This window comes from Hyalella azteca, unplaced genomic scaffold (genome assembly GCF_000764305.2).
Source record: "Hyalella azteca isolate HAZT.00-mixed unplaced genomic scaffold, Hazt_2.0.2 contig9873, whole genome shotgun sequence".
Lineage (NCBI taxonomy): Eukaryota > Metazoa > Arthropoda > Malacostraca > Amphipoda > Hyalellidae > Hyalella > Hyalella azteca.
This window is the reverse complement of record NW_025939931.1, coordinates 154326-172237: the sequence shown is the minus strand read 5'-3', so window position 1 is coordinate 172237 and position 17912 is coordinate 154326. Positions and strand designations below refer to the sequence as shown.

Genomic DNA, 17912 nt, shown 5'->3' with positions numbered 1-17912 from the left:
AATACAGCTTCAGGCAGTTCTAGTTCTAATTATAAATTTTTCACTGCAAGACAATAATTTTCTAGATAAAATGAGAGAATTGTAAAACTTTTCATCGTGAATGTAGGTTTGAAAGTTCTGGTAATTTGTGTGATTATATGCGCTTTGGAATTTTATGTTGATTGAATAGTTTCGGTTACCTTGTAGTGCTATTAAAAGTTTTCGACTAGATACCTATGCTCATTTTTCTTTCCGTCTGCAAAACTAAAACAAAATTAATTTCATCTCGGTAACTTTTAGTTATAGTTTCTATGGTGATTTCCGTGATGCCCTAAGCCTGCACTGAATACTATAATCACTAATCCCTGCTTTGTTCGAACAGCCTTCGAGCCTCGCATTTTTAATGCTCCTATTGAATATGCCCTCATTGTGTCTCATTTATGTGGTGTCGTAAACCACGTCAAAAATTAGTTATTAAAGGCTTACAAGCTAAGCCATTGTTGTTTTCAACGAGCTAGAAAGTGACGCGTGAGTTGGCATTGCTTGGGAAATTAATCTTAAATTCATGATCTAATATTGCACTAAGTTTGAGATCAAACTAAAATTTAGGAAATTTGAGTCTAGTTTATTTGATTTGATTGGAGCACGTATTGAAATATTGAAAAAAATTTAAACGTAGAACTGTCCTCGAATGGTAAATTTTTCCACGTAATTTTAAGCAATTGTTCATATAAACTATAAATCGCAATTCTTCTTTAAGGAATATTATTGGAATTAGTTAATTCATCAGAGAACATTATAGTTTCTTTCTCTTTTAATGACAAAAACGAAACTTGTTAAAGTTTTCCAAAATGGGGCAAAATGATTGCCTTTTTTCAACGTTTATGATAATTTTCATTTTATCCTTATATCTACTTTGAATGACGATGGTTTTATAATCGCACTGAGGCGGCCATTAGGGAACTTTTCCTGTTGTCAGAAGGCTTGTTTAGCCTTCTTAGTAGCGTAATGGGGACCATTTTTCTTGGTTTTGAAAAATTATAATTTTTGATACCTGAGTTTGTTAAAATAATATTGATATGACATAATTTTTCTTGACTAACTTTTACCTGATGGAAAAATTAATGAATTTGTCGGTTAAAATTCATTAATTGTTCGAATTATATATATTTATTAATTGACGAGTTATTCTTTGACTATCAATCCTGCACTTTCTGGAACGTTGCGCTATTTTCTTTGGCAAAGATTAATAATTATTAAATGAAAAAATTTGAGTGTTTATGGACTTGTCTGACAAAATTTTAATCTTGCTATCTAATTCACTACGCTTGTGATCATATGTCGTCCTGCGTCTAAGAGATACCTAATTGATGTTCTATATATCGTGCCAAAATCGCGGAATTGCCGATTCTATGGAATCGGCAGCCAGTTTACCGAATTATTTCTATACTATATAGGAATATGAGGTTAGGTCAGTTAGCCAAGTTATTTTTTTAATATTTAAATATACTGGAACTTGACTGAACTTGACCTAACCTTTTCTAACTCTAAGTCTAACTGTCGATTTATGTTGTAACTCCAACTCTCCTATTTTCTGAATCAGCAACAAAATGCTGATTCCACAGATTCGGCAAACTGTCTGCCGATTCCATAGAATCGGTAATTCCGCGATTTTGGCACGACATTTACGTACTATAGCATTTCAAATGGTAATACCCAAGCTTTTCTGTAGTAGGTAGGTACTTTTGTTTCGAGACAAAAATTTTTCTTATTTGAGAATCTACCTTAGGTTTTTTTTGTCTGCTGTTAGACTCAATTGTCTGTTAAGGCTGATCGCGTGGAATTAGCCGCGTGCCTCGGGGCACCTGCGCTCGACTGTCTTGCAAGAAATAGCGTCTGTCCGACAACTTGAACGTCTCAATCATTCTAGCTGCAGCGGCCCTTGCGACGTGCGATGCACTGAACGCTACCGGAAAATTTTCAACTTTTTTCTTCTCTGCTCGAGATTTATTGCTTTGCAGTGGCGCAGCTCAGAGAAGTTGTCCAATTTCTCCTTTACGTGAAGCCGAAGAGTGAATCAAGAAACTTTATTCAAGTTTAGCTTCTGATGTTAGCTGCTTATAAGTGCTCGACGTGTAGCAATTATTATCCTGTGGAACTTTGGGATCGTTTTCGTAGGATTATGATTGAGTTTGGTACCTGACTGCGGAATATTCTTCGTGTTTACACCTAATCTATAGCAATTCCTTTGTTTTGATTCGAACGTGTAAAATTTTACTCCCTGTGAAATTTCTGTATTAACTCTATTTGTGCGCTCTCTTTAATTATTGTTATCGTGCAAGGAAAGATTTATGCGTCTAACGACTGTCCTGCGGCTAAAACCTTCTATCTTATAGAATTCCAATTGGTCTGCACAAATTAAACGAAATTAAGTGAGGATATTCTTGTCTATTCACAATATCTATCGTATTCAGATATATTCACAAAGGTTTACATTACATTATAGTATCAATAATACAATTCTGAAACTGCTTCTTACTTTCTCATCTTGTATATATGTAATTGAAAAGAATCAACGTCATCTATTGAATTAATAGGATACTAGCTCAACATCTTTCCAGAACTATATACTCTGGGTTCACCAGCGGTTGAATTAATTTCGACATTCTCTGTACAGTACCCGACTCACTTTTTTTAATTAGAATCGCAGATGAGTTTTCAAATGTCCACTAATGAATTCAAAGGGGGGCCCTCATGCAGTTGCGCGTGTCCAGTTATAACGTTTTTCTCTAGCCTTTCTTTTCATAAACTTTGCGAAAGACTGAAATTAGCGAAATCAATGTTCTAACATGACTTCGAGCATTATAAATTTAAGTTTAAACCTAATTAGAAACAACTTGATGCATTGTAAATTGGTTTTTAAATTAGGATTGGAAGGTAATGTGAAAGGTATTTTGTTATCATGACTTCAAGCATAATAAATTTAATTTTAAACCTAAATAGAAACAACTTGATGAATTGTAGATTGGTCTTTAAATTAGGATAGGAAGGTAATGTGGAAGGTATTTTGTTAACATGACTTCAAGCATAATAAATTTAATTTTAAACCTAAATAGAAACAACTTGATGAATTGTAGATTGGTCTTTAAATTAGGATAGGACGGTAATTGTACGTGGAAGGTATTTTTGTGTGCTAAAAACTGGTATCAATGCAGAACTCAAATAAGCGGTATTTTTCGGTTGTCCAAAACGCGACGAGGCATTAGATTTTTTCCTCGATGTCTACATGAACAATTTTTATATATTCCGTAGCTAAGATTCTTTACGGGCCATAGCATAATTGAGGTCATGTTGTTAATTATATTCCTGCGAAAGTAACTTTTCGATACTAAAAAATTGCCTGCGAAAGTAATTTATAATAAATTATATTCCTGCGAAAGTAACTTTTCTATACTAAAAAATTGCCTCTTAATAAATTCTACCTTAATGACGGAGGAAGTGGCTCGCTGGCTCATAACTTGAGATTACAGATTGTTATTTAACTTGTTTTTAAGCTTCATATGTTATGCGCTTGGGTGACGACAAAGTGGACGACTCTCAAAGTGACGCGACGAAGTAATTCTAACTATAAAAATTTTTAGTAAATTAAAACTAAATATTCATTGTTAGTGAAACAAAATTGCATACATTAAGCAGGTTCGCAATATTCTTAACGTTAAGCAGAAAAATTGTCAAATTGGAGTCCCATGAAGCAAATTGTGTTTTCAAATTGTCAGATTCAAATTGTCAGATCAAATTGTGTGCAAATTGTCAGATTCAGTTTAGCAACATTTAACTTGGAGATCATGACTGGCTGAGATTGGGCCAACTTCCCACGAGTGATAAGAAATCTGTGACAGTCCAGCTTTTTCGACAGTCCAGCTTTCAATGTGTTGTAAAAAATATATGTAATCCATGGAAGAGTTAGATGGGTATTATAATGTAACAAATTATATAGTATAACAAAATAACAAAGTTCGAGTCAAAACGACCTATTAAAAAATCGCAATTTTCAGCGAGCATTCAATTGCAATTTTACGATCACATTTAGATCGAGGGTAAAATTCGTCACGCTTCCATTCTATAAATGCAATCAACGGTTTCCCTGGCTAAACGCTGAGCTCAGCCAGGGTGCTGCAATGCACCATCGATGCGTGTCGATATCAAATCTTTATTTAGAGTCTCGTAATCAGCATATAGCGAGCTTGAGCTGCGTTTAGCTGTTGCTGAGTGGTCTTCTGAGCATTGGCTTCGTTTTTCCATGCATTTTTATGAGAACGGTAGCCCCGGCCTGGCTGTTGGTTGCTCATGACTTGATCAGCCGATCTATATTATGATGGGTTTCGATCGCCGCTGTACCATCCGAAAATTCTACCTGAAGGCTAGATCGAAAATTACATTGATTGTTGATTGAAATTTCGTCAGCCACTTGCGAGTGAATGTGTAAAAAGATCAAAGCGCTAATAATAATGTTATTTGTGAAAACTTTAATGTATATATTAAATTGTTTGCGATATTAGTTATAGGGAATAAAAAATGATTAATTAATTAGTGAAGATATTTCATGGCATGCATCGCTCTACGAGACCTTGCATACGAACAACTACGCATGTACTATGAAAATAATTAATTCTAGAATTTTCCAGCGTTCCCCTTTAAAAATATCCCTACAGAGTCAAGCGACTTGATTGCATCAAGATTATATCAAGCGATGTTATTAGTCATTTCTAAGATCCTCAAAGTTCCGGCGTCCGTTCAAGTGCAAGTACGTGCAGTATAATGCGGACACTTGATTTATCTTGAAAATCTTGGGTGCGGTGCATGTGAAAATGATACTGCAACTGTGCCACTTTAAGTTCGCGTCAGGACTGTAAGTGCTGTACATTATTTAGCAGATCCCTCGCTTCGTCTCTTCCAACCTTAATAATATAATGGAATCTTAGATTTGAGTTTTAGAACTTTCGTAGGTTTGCGTGTAGAAGCTTCGTGGAAATTTTCTCATAAATCAAGATCATTTCATGATTTTCAAACGTATGAAACTATCTGATTTTCAGTCTACCTTTTTAGAACGAAATCTTTATATTGCGGGCTAATTTTCAAGTGTAATTTTTAAAAAATTTTACATTAATATTATAATTTTCCCTCGCTTATCTAAAGTCACTTGATTTAATTAATTTTCATATTTTTGCTGAAGGACGCAGTCGATCTGCGAGACACAAATTTTCGGTGAGACTCGAAAACAATCAGGCATGGAGGCCAATCGTATCATGAAGGACAGCACACATTCTTGTTTCCCATAGCTGTGTTGTACGATTGTGTTCCACAAGCAACGTCTTCAACAGCTCAAATCTAAATACAAACGCCCTCAGTTGCAATGCTCGCGAGTGCGGAGGAGAGCTAAAAACAAGTATTACAAAATCTTATGTGTAGTTTGTGAAATTCCTACTTTTCTATACTAAAAATCTTATTTTTTATTGAAAAATACTTCATTTTTTATAGTTAATTCGTATTGAAAGTACGAGTATCTCACCAAACTATTAAATTTAATATGTACCTCCATCAATAATTATAAAATGTATACTTGAAAATTTCTAAATTCATCCAAGTTCGTTCTACGTCTTTGGAATCCATCATGAAAATAATAGTCGGCCAGCCGCTTTACATTGGAGGCCAGAAACAATTCAATCTGACCTTTATTTTCAATGGACAACAGCAAAAGTCACCATTGCCTCTCCCCCGACTGCAGTGTTTGCCGAGACGCTCAATTAGTGTCCCCTTGCTGCGGCGTACGTTTTTTTTTCCACCACAACACCGAATCGTTCTGTTGCAAAGAATTTTGAAGCAAAAATCGTTTAGTATTTACGTTGCTTCGTCTATTCTAACCAAACAAACCAAACAAATAGTATTCAATTCATTGTTCCAAAATGCATACAACCACTTCAGCAATTATTCATTTTTGCGTGTACCCCTAACATGAGATTTTTGGTTTCACTTCATGCAAACTGCAGCGTAAAAGACATGCCACTCGGGAAGAAACTGATACAGTTATAATTTTTTTTGCTTATTATTTAATTGAGTTTTTTGCATATCATCCCGAAGTTTACTCCTTTTACTGTTATCTTACGATTTTCTGTAATCAATCCAGAGCAATTTCTCTATTTTCCTCGATTCAAGAATCTTTTGGTTGCGTCAACTCTTCGGTTAAATTAAACGACGTCCGCACTATTTGAACAGCCATTACAAGGCTTCATTAAATGAGTCCAAACATCACAAAACTATTTGCTCATAATACTTTCCTAAAGCATCTCATTGTTTAAAAGCTGCCTTTTTCCCGAGCTTTCGTCATGGTAAAAAGTTATGTGTTCCCGAGGAAATCCCGAAAGTTTCTATCAACATTTTCTACTCGAAAACCCGATGTTTATCCTGCATTAAGCGTTATTTTTACCAGGAAATAGTTGAAGTATAATTTTCAGACTCCTCTTTTTAAATATATTTTAATGAAAAATTCATCATTATTTAGATTCAGGTTTGCCGTACTATCAGTTCCATGCCAATGCTGCTTGCCAGTCTTATGATCAGAAATGCGCACTTTCCGATTGCAGGTCTTTCTGTGCGGTCTTTTTTTCTATTGTCAAACATTGAAAGCAGCTTTCCGTCCATTTCTTGAGCTCCAGAGCCCACATAAGTTCTTCGTCCACGATTCGTATTTCCCTAAGTCCTTTCTGACGTTTTTTGGGCATTTATTGAACTGAATGTTTTTATGAGTTATATTTTTTGTATGTAGATAAATTGATGAAAACCCATTTTTTTACTTTAATTCTAACTATTTTAGTTGAACGAAAGATACTTGGCTATCAGAAAACCAAGATACTTATAGGATTTTTTTTTTCTTTTTTGTAAGATGTGCTGACATGTTTTACTACACCTTCTAATCTATGCATTCTATTTATTAATTTCTAGGGAACTGCGCGTGAGGACGACCGGCTTGATAAATTTCTTTTTTTTTTCAGGACCCACGCATGTGGAATGCTTCCCGACTATCTAGCGGACGCCACTGAATGTCTCGACCGCATCATGATGCGGCGCAAATTCCTTATTCGTCGCTGAGGACCATCTCATAAAGGATGAGTTACTTCAGTGACTTCAGTAGCCTCAACTCTTCTCTGACTCGACCTCCTCCTGCTTACCCTGGACTCCAGGCCAACGAAAGCCCTCATGTATCATACCAACAGCAGGAGCCGCCGCCTCCGTACCCCGCCGCTTCAGGTCCTCACCGATACGCCTCTGAAGATTACAGGCCATCGTCTGACAAGTATCACACTAATACAATAGGGAGGTACAAGCAGCCTCCGAGTAATTATTTGAATGGCAGAAGCCAAATATCTGGGTCCACGACCTTCCAAGAATTAGCTAATGTTTTGCAACTTGATAAGAACTCCCCTCCGCCGTACTATTCCTATCGACGTCCAACAATGAATGACACGCGTGAGCTGACGCACAGAGACTACGACAATCTTGCTCCTGAGAGCAATAGTTACTTAGGTAAATATGCATATCCAGGAACTCTGAGTAGAAACTTGCTCAACTCTCGAAACTGTGATGTAATAGCTAGGAACCCTAGTTACTTAGCTAACGAGTTTCCTTCCACAAACAAAAGTGGCCTCAATGGCAAAACTTATCATGAAAGGAATAATTATCCAAGTGCTTCCTCTGGGGAATTCGTAGAAAACAACTTTCGAGATTATTCAAGCAGTGCAACTAAAAGTGATCTTTTGGACATATCTCGAAGTGTGGGTCTTAGAGAGACAGCTTTAACTAGGGAGCAAACACTCCCTCGAGATCAAAGTCTGTCTGGATTTTCTCGCAATTTCGGCACATCACCTGTCGATTTGCGGATCAGCCGTGAGTCTTTGGACCGACCAAGCAACTGTAATACTCCTCCATCTCGGCAATCTATGACTCCTCCGTCGCTGCATTCTGCCACGCCACCACTGCGCCAAAGTCAAGCATCTCCTCTTAGACCAACTCCTACAAGATGTACCAACACGCCTCCATTCCGACCTATCTCCAACCACACTCCTCCCCTGCATACTCCACCATTGAGGGACCCACAGGCTCGCTATTCCATGAGCCCCAAACTTCGTTACCGTACAGCAGAAGACTACCATTACGACTACCGTGGAGGATACCGGCCTGCTGACAGCGAGGGTGGGTACACCACCGACGGAAGTGGTTCTGTCGGGCTAGACTCTGGTAGCCTGCGAGGTATACTTGACTCGGGCGGCATTCGAGGCTTTTCTAACTTCCTTTATCCTGAGCATGAGTCACTAATTCCTGGGAATCGCTCTTCATTTCCTCCTTCACATGCTCAAGGGGCCAGCTACGCAAAAGGTATGTTTCTATTTCGAAAATGCTTTAACAATGGCTTCAATTCCCCAAATATCCTTCGGACTATCAGTCGTTCTTCTGGACGCAAGAATAAATCAATTAGATTTCGGCATGTTCTCATTAAAACTCCTATCAGTAATACGAAACGTATAATCTGTCAGGGTTTAACGTCTTCTGCTGAAAAGAAGCTTTGAAAATAAGTATTGACTGTTGACCTAACTCAAGAGTTTAAATTGAAGCTCGTATGTTAGTTCTTAAATTTTATCGTTTTCAAATGAATATATTTATAGCTTGTGTAATTCGATATCTTGTTATTTGCTAGTATTTTTTACAAATAAATTTAGTGATAATGTGATATATATTTCAGTGTTTACAATTTACGTTCGACGAAGTCAGAATAAATAGTTCAGTATACCTACAAAAACTGTTTTCTCTGCGCAAGAAAAAAAAGAAAACGTTAATTGGCATACAATTTTACTTTTTGCACAGAAATTATCCTCGCGGCTCAACTTTCAAAGGGGATTCCTGCTTTACTTCAATCAAATTCACCCAAAATTTGCGTTATAAAATATTGAATGATATTTCTCTTGTCACTTGCAATGTTTATTGCTTCATTTATTCCTTCAAGGCCTATTTTTTATTTTTTGAATTTTCGTTCATTTTATTCATTCAAAATAGAACTGTGAGTAAAATTCGTCATTATTGCTAAGTATTCGAGCTGAAATCGTAGATTTAACATTATAGGCGAGACTAATAACGAATCGTGATACTTTTAAATTCGAATGGTAATTGTATAGCTGTAAAGTTGTTCATTGACATTGTGCATTACAGATCTTCAGTGATTTTGTTTAGATATAATGTGTTATGTTTGCAGTATGCCCGAGTTTGATATTCCTGACTTTATAATAAAATAATAAATAAAATTAGGATTTATTGTGACCCAAGATGTTGGGACTATCAGTTTTATAATTAAACATTTCTTTCGTAATTTAAATTAAAAGAAAGATGAAATTATTTTTTCGTCCATTTTCTCCTTGTGGCGAATAGACAATGAAAGCACAGACATCAAACACTTTGGATGTAATGTATTTGCTGAATAATGTGACTTAATTTTACATTTTTTTCTTCTCTGTACAAGCCGTCATTCGTCGAGTGAAAAGAGGTGAGTGAAGCGGCATTAACAACTTAGACTTCTGCTGACTTTGGAAAAATATGATTTGTTTGGCTGGCAGTTATGCTGACGGTTATAAAATTTGTTATTTTTTTATTATTAAAAGATATAATTTTATTGTTTTCTTTCACATTGATGAGGTGTTCATTGTTGTAATTTTGTGGCATAAACATCTGAAAGGTAAGAAGCTACTTGACCATTGCTGTGTCTTAATATTATTAAAGAACAGAGGATATTATTTTCTCAGTGACGAATTTTTTTAATCGATGCACGGGTTGCATCAGGTTTCAGTTAAAGTAAATTCCAAACAATTATATCTAAATGATAAATGTGTTCAATGCGAGCATGGCTGAAAGAATCTTGAAATATTTACTTATGCCTTTTTATATAAATATAAAATTTAAATACATGGAAGTCTCATCTTATTTTTATATTACGTATATTGAAATTATATTAGCGATGCGTGATATTTTCCGTGTGGGTGAAAGTTTGTTAAAGCAATCAACATGTCAGAGTGGCGCGTGTATGGTGTATGAGTGGTGCACTGGTGCGTGTATGGTGTATGAGTGGTGTGTGTATGATGTATGAGTGGTGTGTGTGTGGTGTATGAGTGGCGTGTGTATGGTGTATGAGTGGTGTGTGTATGGTGTATGAGTGGCGTGTGTGTGGGTGGTGTATTAGTGGCGTGTGTGTGGTGTATGAGAGGTGTGTGTGTGCTGTATGAGCGGTGCGTGTATGGTGTATGAGTGGTGCGTGTTTGGTGCATGAGTGGTGTTTGTATGGTGTATTAGTGGTGCGTGTATGGTGTATGAGGGGTGCGTGCACGCTGTATGAATGGTGTGTATGCTGTATGACTATGACTCTATGAGTGGCGTGTGTAGATGTATGAGTGGTATGTGAGTGTATAGAGCGAGTGCTGAGCGTATCATAATGAGTACTTTAAGACCTTATTGTCGGCTTGTCAAGATAAACTCGAACACAGACACCCTTCATTCAGGAACTTCAAGCACGAAAGTCAGGCCACTTTGCTTCTGGTGGCGGTTTAGTAACATTGAGTTTTGCTGGTTTTAGTTTAAGCTTGCTAGGCATCTTGGCTTCGAAGCTTCAGGAATAGTTGTATTGATCTGTCTAAAATTCATAAGAATTAAAAGACCGGAATAGCTGTTTTTAGGTTACGAAGCATTGTAAATTTCTTATCCTCAGTGATTGCTCCGAGATGAAGAGACCACAGCACTCTCCTGGTGGCCGTTCTGAGTAATTTTGCAGGGAGGTTCGAGCAATCAATCAATTCTCTTTGGAAACCTACAAAGCTCGCCATGAATAATAATGTACACTCTTCCTTTGTTCATGTTATGCCGTCAGATGCCCTGGAGTGGTCTCATTGTGTATATATGCTCCATGAACAGTTTCTGTAAGATCCGTATTAGACCAACGGTCTTTAATGCTCGTAAAGCATGTCATTTAAAGATTTATCAGTCTGCAATGCATGCGCTTATTAAATTCCAAAGGTAATCACTGCTGTTATTTGTAATTGTCCGTGGCCTTTTATTTCACCATCATGCCCATTTAAGCCACCTTAATGAATGCTGAATTGAACGCTTAGTAGTCGCGGTATTTAACTCAATATGGTCCTGGCTGAATGGCTTGAACGCTTGGTGATGTCCGCCACTGGTAAAGTAGCTTTAAACATACCACCGAATAAATTCTTTGAAAGGCTACCGAATTAATTATGAAAGTTTACTGAACCGTCTAGACAAGAAGATAGTCCCCTATTATATTATGGATTGCTCCTTAAGATGTGAAGTAGGTCTGAAAAAGTAACGGAGAATAGCTTATAAGCAATCTTGAAGAGTTCCAGCTGGGACTAAAGAAGGCTCCAACAGCAACAACGAAGTTATAAGGAAGAAAAAGTGTCGAGAGACAGTAAAGCACGGGCGAAAATGGCATGAGATGGCTTCTGAAAAAAATGTACGTCTAGCGACTAGTCTGTGTCGAAATTTACATAGAATGCGTGTCGTGTCAAATTATATTATCATTCATGGTTGATTTGAACATTCGGAAACGCCCGGCGCAACCCGCAGAAACACCGTTCGCCGCCGCGGCTGCGCGAGCGCGCGATGGCGGCAGTGCAACATTGACTCTGAGTGTGGTAGGAGGTGCTGTGTTGTGCTCAGTAATGCTTGTGGTGTCTCCTTGCCGGTAGAGATCGTGTGGGCATTTTTGCGTCTCTTTATTAGGTTGTCATTAACCTATTAGATCAGCTTTACTACCAATGTTTGTTTGCTCTGAAGCACATTCCGTTCTGCAGAGACCGTGAATTGTGTAAATGGTATTGTCTTTGAAATTTGGAGACTTAAAACGCTAGGTCGGAGAGCTAATAATCGTCGAGGACATCCGAAGATCGTGCCTAGAATCCAAATCTCATCACGATGGGCCGTAAAGGATTTTATGACGTTCAAGGATCAAGCAACGGTGGTAAGTTGGACTATCAGAAGCAAAACAATTTTCATGCTTACGACTGAACAGACGTGCCACTTACACGTTTGCTTGAATTAGAAGATGCTCATCATTCATTCATTGCGATTCTTCAATTCCCTGTAAACTTAACAAAATCTCATAGATTCCCCTGCGGAGATTTTTGTTAAAATTTTTAGGTGGTCTTGATATAGTTGTAAATGTTATGTTGAACCTTATTAATAAAGTCCTCTTGAGCTAGTGAGCTCGGGAACTTTAACTGCCGTTTTCGGTTAAAGACAGTTTAACTGCCGAATGCTCTGATTTGCCTGCTACTCATAGTCCAATTTTCGGCTGTTATAAATTTGATTTAATTCACGAATTATTGAAAGTTGCTGTGGTTTCTATACTATGGTTTGAGTAGCTGAAGTTCGTCTGTGTAACGAACTCCCAATTTTGTCATTCTAATGAACATTATTGAGAATCTTCGTAATCTGGAAGAAACTGGGAACAGCGCAAGATTTGTTTGAAACGCTGCGTTGTCTATTGTGAATCTTGAATTCCGTTTCATTCAAATTACTTGCTTGAAAATGAAATCCGGACGCTGTTATAGGCTCATATTACCTTTCTTTTGACCTGAAATTAGAAAATTATTTAAACCACAATATGGAAGAAAATCCCTGTCAGGGAAGAAAGAGTGTACTAGTGTAAATCTTCCCTCAGTTCCCTGCTACATCTCTGGAAGTCTGGAACATTAGGCTGCTGTGAGTGATTTTCGTCTGTTGATATGGTATTTGAAGATTGCTATCAATCACGCCGCAAATGAAATATAGGATCTAATTTCAGGCTCCGTTTGCGATATTCATCTATTGAAGAATTGGTAGATGCTATAAATTTCACTCCACTGAAATATACTCCCATGCATTGGCCAGCATTGAGGTTCCCCGTAGTCAGCAGAATAGGAAGAATGCGGTGGCGTTCGCCGCGCGACCGCTGCTTCTGAACTTGCGTGATAATTTTTGCGGCACGAGAAGCAAACTGGCAAGCGTGCCTGTGAATGAGCTCTTGTCATTGTAGCGGGCCATTTCTCCTGCTGGTAATTTCCATTGTGACTTAACACCCCCTCGGCAACTGTCCGTAATTGTCTAGCTTTGTATTTCGAATGAAATGGCTTACAGCTAACAGCCGTCCATCATATGACGGTTCCGGCATGCATCGTTCTAAAATTCCTCATGAAACCGTTTACAAATTTAGCTCTTTGGCTTTTAGCTCTTTGGCTGTTCGTATTTTTTTTTCATTCAAAGCCAATCTATGAGTCGAATTAATCTCATTATTTTCGTTTCTCTGAAAGTAAAATACAAATGTACCAGCGTCGATGACTGATATAGAATATATATACCGCCGTTTTTATAGTCTCTGAACCTCATAATTATACTTGGGTTGCTGTAGATTGCCTCAAAGATGAAGTTTGATTTATTCTGACGGTTTGGATCTTATTAATATAGAAGTAACAACTTCTTCCCGTCGCCTTTGTCACATAGTGGAACGCAATTGATCCGAAGGCAAGTGTGAGTTGCCTGCATCTGTTCCTCTGACCCTCGTGCCTCCCTTGTATTGGCTGCTGATGAAGAGACCATGCTCACTCTGTGGCTTATTTATTTTCGTCACAGTAACTCATGTGCTGCGTGACCAACGCACAATTGAACTTCAGTATCGCTTAGAGTTACGCGATTGGTCTACTCCTCTTCTACCTTCATTCTCTGGTCGATCGGACCGCGTTGTTGTCGCTTCCTCTGTCGGCTATTCAATGAATGTTTCGGATGTGTCAGTAACTCATGTGCTGCGTGACCAACGCACAATTGAACTTCAGTATCGCTTAGAGTTACGCGATTGGTCTGCTCCTCTTCTACCTTCATTCTCTGGTCGATCGGACCGCGTTGTTGTCGCTTCCTCTGTCGGCTATTCAATGAATGTTTCGGATGTGAAAATTGATTTATGTCGGTTGGTGACGTAATTTCGGTTGGTTGTTAATCGATACAGTTTGCATTTTAATGTTTTCCGGTGTTGTATTAAATTGGATGGTGTGAATGTATAGCTCATTATATTTGCTTACTACACTTCTATAGATTTCGGAATTCCACTGAATTGCCTTTAGTTTTCACTGATTCAATCGTGTGGACAAACTGAAATTTTCGAAACAATAATTTAAGACAAGTTATTTGTTTTTTTATGTGATTTAATTAATTTTTAATCAGCATGACTACTATGACAAAGCCAAATACCGGTAAATAATACTTGTTCTTAAATTGATGTAATGCCGTTAAGCACGTCGATCTTGCAACAAATTCAGAAATGGTCCATTTCGACTACGATGAAATCGAACTTAGTCAGATTTAATAAGCAGCTTTAATTTTCTTTCAGTACGTGTTTACAGGCCTTAGTAGCTGGCGAATTTTATTAACTGGGAATAGAGCAAGCGCGATCCGCGCTTGCGTGCAACTGACGCCGTTCTCTATGGACGTGTCTATAATATATACGTTTGGGTCAGGGCACTGGGAAAGGCTTGTTGATACCTATGTTCTGCATGCTTGTGCCTACAAACGCTGAATTATTGGTAAATCAGTAGGCTTTTTTTGAGTGTCTTCTTTTAAAAGTGATTATTCGGTAAAAATAAGTTCCTTGATACTGCTTCCTCATTTTTATAATGTAACTTGAGTATACCAATCAGTCTGTTAATATTATTTATAATTGAGGCTTTGAATTTCTTAAAATGAAGCTCATTCAACTACAGACGACAGAACTATGCTGTATCCTGAAAGACCTGAAAGATCTCACGTTTCGATATCTTCTTTATAAGAAACCTGTTGCGTACCAAAGAGCCCAGCCTTCCCTGCCCCAGTGTTTACATAAAATTCCTTCTATTCAAGGTGTGGTCTATTAGCGAGATAATGGAACGGTGTGGGCCATTAAATACATCGTAATTTGAACGCCGAAGAAAAGTCGTATCCTTTTTCGATCGTAATTTAAGCCTTAATTTCCTATTGCCGGTCTAAGCTCAGGTTTTCTCTTCTGTATTCTTGTCCGTGGTATCAACGACGCTGTGATCTTTGATTTAAAGAGTTATACATAATTTCTTGCTTTAATGTCCAATTCAGACCATTTTTTGGAGAGGGGGAGGGTGGCTTGTTTTTTTTTTTTTTGATCAACAAACGTCCCAAGTGCTGCATTTATTTTCACTCTTTTTATGAGTGTTGATATGAATTTTTCAGGTATGATTTTCCATTTGAACTTTAGCTGATTGAATTTACGCATAAATTAATTAATTGCGATCACTTACGATTATGAACTCGTAAATTGATCAAGATTGGCTTTTTATATTTACAAGTTAAATGAACGAATGCGTGTTATTTATAACTATTTATTTTTTTGGGTACTGTCGCCGCGGAAACTACTTAGGCTACGCGAAAATTGAACCCTCTGGGCGTGTGACTCTTCCTACTTGCAGTAAAAAGATAATTTGTGTGAATAATGACTGGGCGAGGAAGCTTTCGTAGTAATTTTTGGGTGGGCCGGAAGATTGCTAGATTACAAGGCTTGCATTTACGGCCTTAAAGAAGGAATGATGCAGCGATTGTGGGCCGAACTGGATGTCTGTCAATCTTCTTAATTGGGTTTGACGAGCGTGCGAGACCGCCGCAGCGTCCTAACTCTGCCACCCTTCAATTCATTTATCAAACCTGTCGTGTGACCTCAACTTGGCGTCCATTTTATTGTCATGTTATTTGGTGTAAAGTTTGTGCATAATTTCTGGGTCTCCAATTTCTCATAGTTTCAGATTTCCGAGACTGTTGAGTATTGAACCGAATGTTGGTTAGGTTGACCTGAATTTTTAATACGATTTCATAAAAAATTACGTTAAAATATATATAATGTAATATTTGCCCCCATTGCGATCGCTATTACGAGACACATTAAATTTCAACGAGTGGATTCAAATTCATTTTGTAAGGTAGGTAAGTTTTCTCAATGTCTTTCTTTGTAATTGTTACGGACTATGATTGTTCAGAAGTATAGCGTCTCATCGTCGAACGACTTTAGTACACGACTTTAGTACACGACACGTCGAACGACTTTAGTAGGTACTTTAGTAAGTTTAGTTTATTGAGTAGTACCTACACGATTTATTAATATATACTTCGCTGCCAATTCGCAATTCAACATACCGTATAAGATTTAACACAGTTAACGACATTATTTCATCCATAGATAATATTCAGCTTCCTTCTCATGACATGCCCTTGCATTCCTGAACGTTGCGGTCGCTCTAACTTTAGTAGCGATATTGCGTGTGCTGGCGATATCACGCATAACTTATACATGGAAGACCGTGATATCGTTACATTTTATGCGCTGGTAATAGAGTTTGGTGCTTGGCATCCGGTATTCTAGTTCTCTTCTGGCCGATTGGTGAAATGGTTTACACATCTTTTAATTACTAGTGATAAAACTAGATGAAAATTGTTATAATATCTTAGATCTCTTTACCAGGTGACAATCTTTAATATTTTTAGCACTTGAATTCCCTGAATACGAATTCGATGAGATCTAAAAACGTTCACGTGTAGTAATAATCCAGGAACCAAGTAAAAACAACTATTTTTTGCATTCACTTCACGAGGAGAGACGAGTTGCGTTCACCGATGCCTTGATCGTCTATGCTGCAGCAACGAATTCGATGAGATTTAAAAACGTTCACTTGTAGTATGTAATAATCCAGGAACCAAGTAAATACAACCATTTTTTTCATTCACTTCACGAGGAGAGACGAGTTGCGTTCACCGATGCCTTGATCGTCTATGCTGCATCAGAACTGCCGACGTCAGAACTCCTACCGCCACCTGCATTGCGGCTTGCATGAGCCACGACATCAAACACGTCCACTTTATTGCTGCGTCCTTCCTGTCGGCGTAGGAAATTCGTGACACATCAGTTTTAGACCCTGAGTTTATTTATTAGTTTTTTATGTTCATTTTTAATGAATTTGTTTGAAGAATGTATCCATTTACAATGTAGAGGCCAGATATGGAGATTGTACGAGGTAGGTATTGGACAACGGGAATTCGTCTTGGTTAAATTTTACAAGCAGCGTGCGTTGGCCCGCGAAATTATTTTTCTTATTTAAAGGTAATGACTATGAGTTTGTGTATTTATCACTTGCTAATGCTCAATTAAGAGGTCTGATGTTAAAAAAATGAATTATTTCATTAGATCTTGTTTTGAATTTACTCGTGTGCACACCAAATTCATTATTTCGGCGTAAAACAACCCCATGTTTACAATCGTCCTATGCGATGACGTATGTTTAACTTGAGCGCAAATACAGTAATCATCTCGTAAGCTTCGCCGGAGATTTCCAACGAGTCTCATTTCGTGAGCGGAGTTGTAGGCTTCGTCGCTAAGCTTTGTATTTGAAGCGAGGCCCGCCGCCTGAGATACCTTGATAGGTCACGCGCGCCTGGTCTTCATGTGCACTTACGTTCATGTTTGAATAAGCTTTCGTGTTATTCATACGACATGGATTAATTCACGCGGTATTTTCTATGGGATATAAGACCTTGCTTCAAACGCTGCTTACGCATTCTCTTGATGTTGTAATTGCTCAGACTCAACCATTGGCCGGCATGATGTGTTAGACATAAAATTTCGGCGTCGTTTTAGGTTGTTTTGCTTCCTCCATTTAACACCATAAACGTTAACGCAGTTATTAGTTGTTTGCCATTGGAACGTTTTCACAAATCCCGAGTGCGAACTGTTTGATTGTCTATTCATAATTACCTAATCCAATGAGTTGATGGGTGACATCAGCCTTTATTTTAAAGGT

At 37.8% G+C, this 17912-nt stretch overlaps 1 protein-coding gene across 1 annotated transcript in view; it reads left to right on the top strand.

Moving 5' to 3' along the window:
* Positions 1 to 6872: 6872 nt before the first annotated feature.
* Positions 6873 to 17912, top strand: part of LOC108670237 — an 85613-nt gene continuing 74573 nt past the window's right edge. The window contains exon 1 of the mRNA XM_047882198.1: positions 6873 to 8409. Within this exon, the coding sequence (XP_047738154.1) occupies positions 7143 to 8409 (1267 nt within the window). The 5' untranslated portion in view covers positions 6873 to 7142. The remainder of the gene's footprint in view (positions 8410 to 17912) is intronic.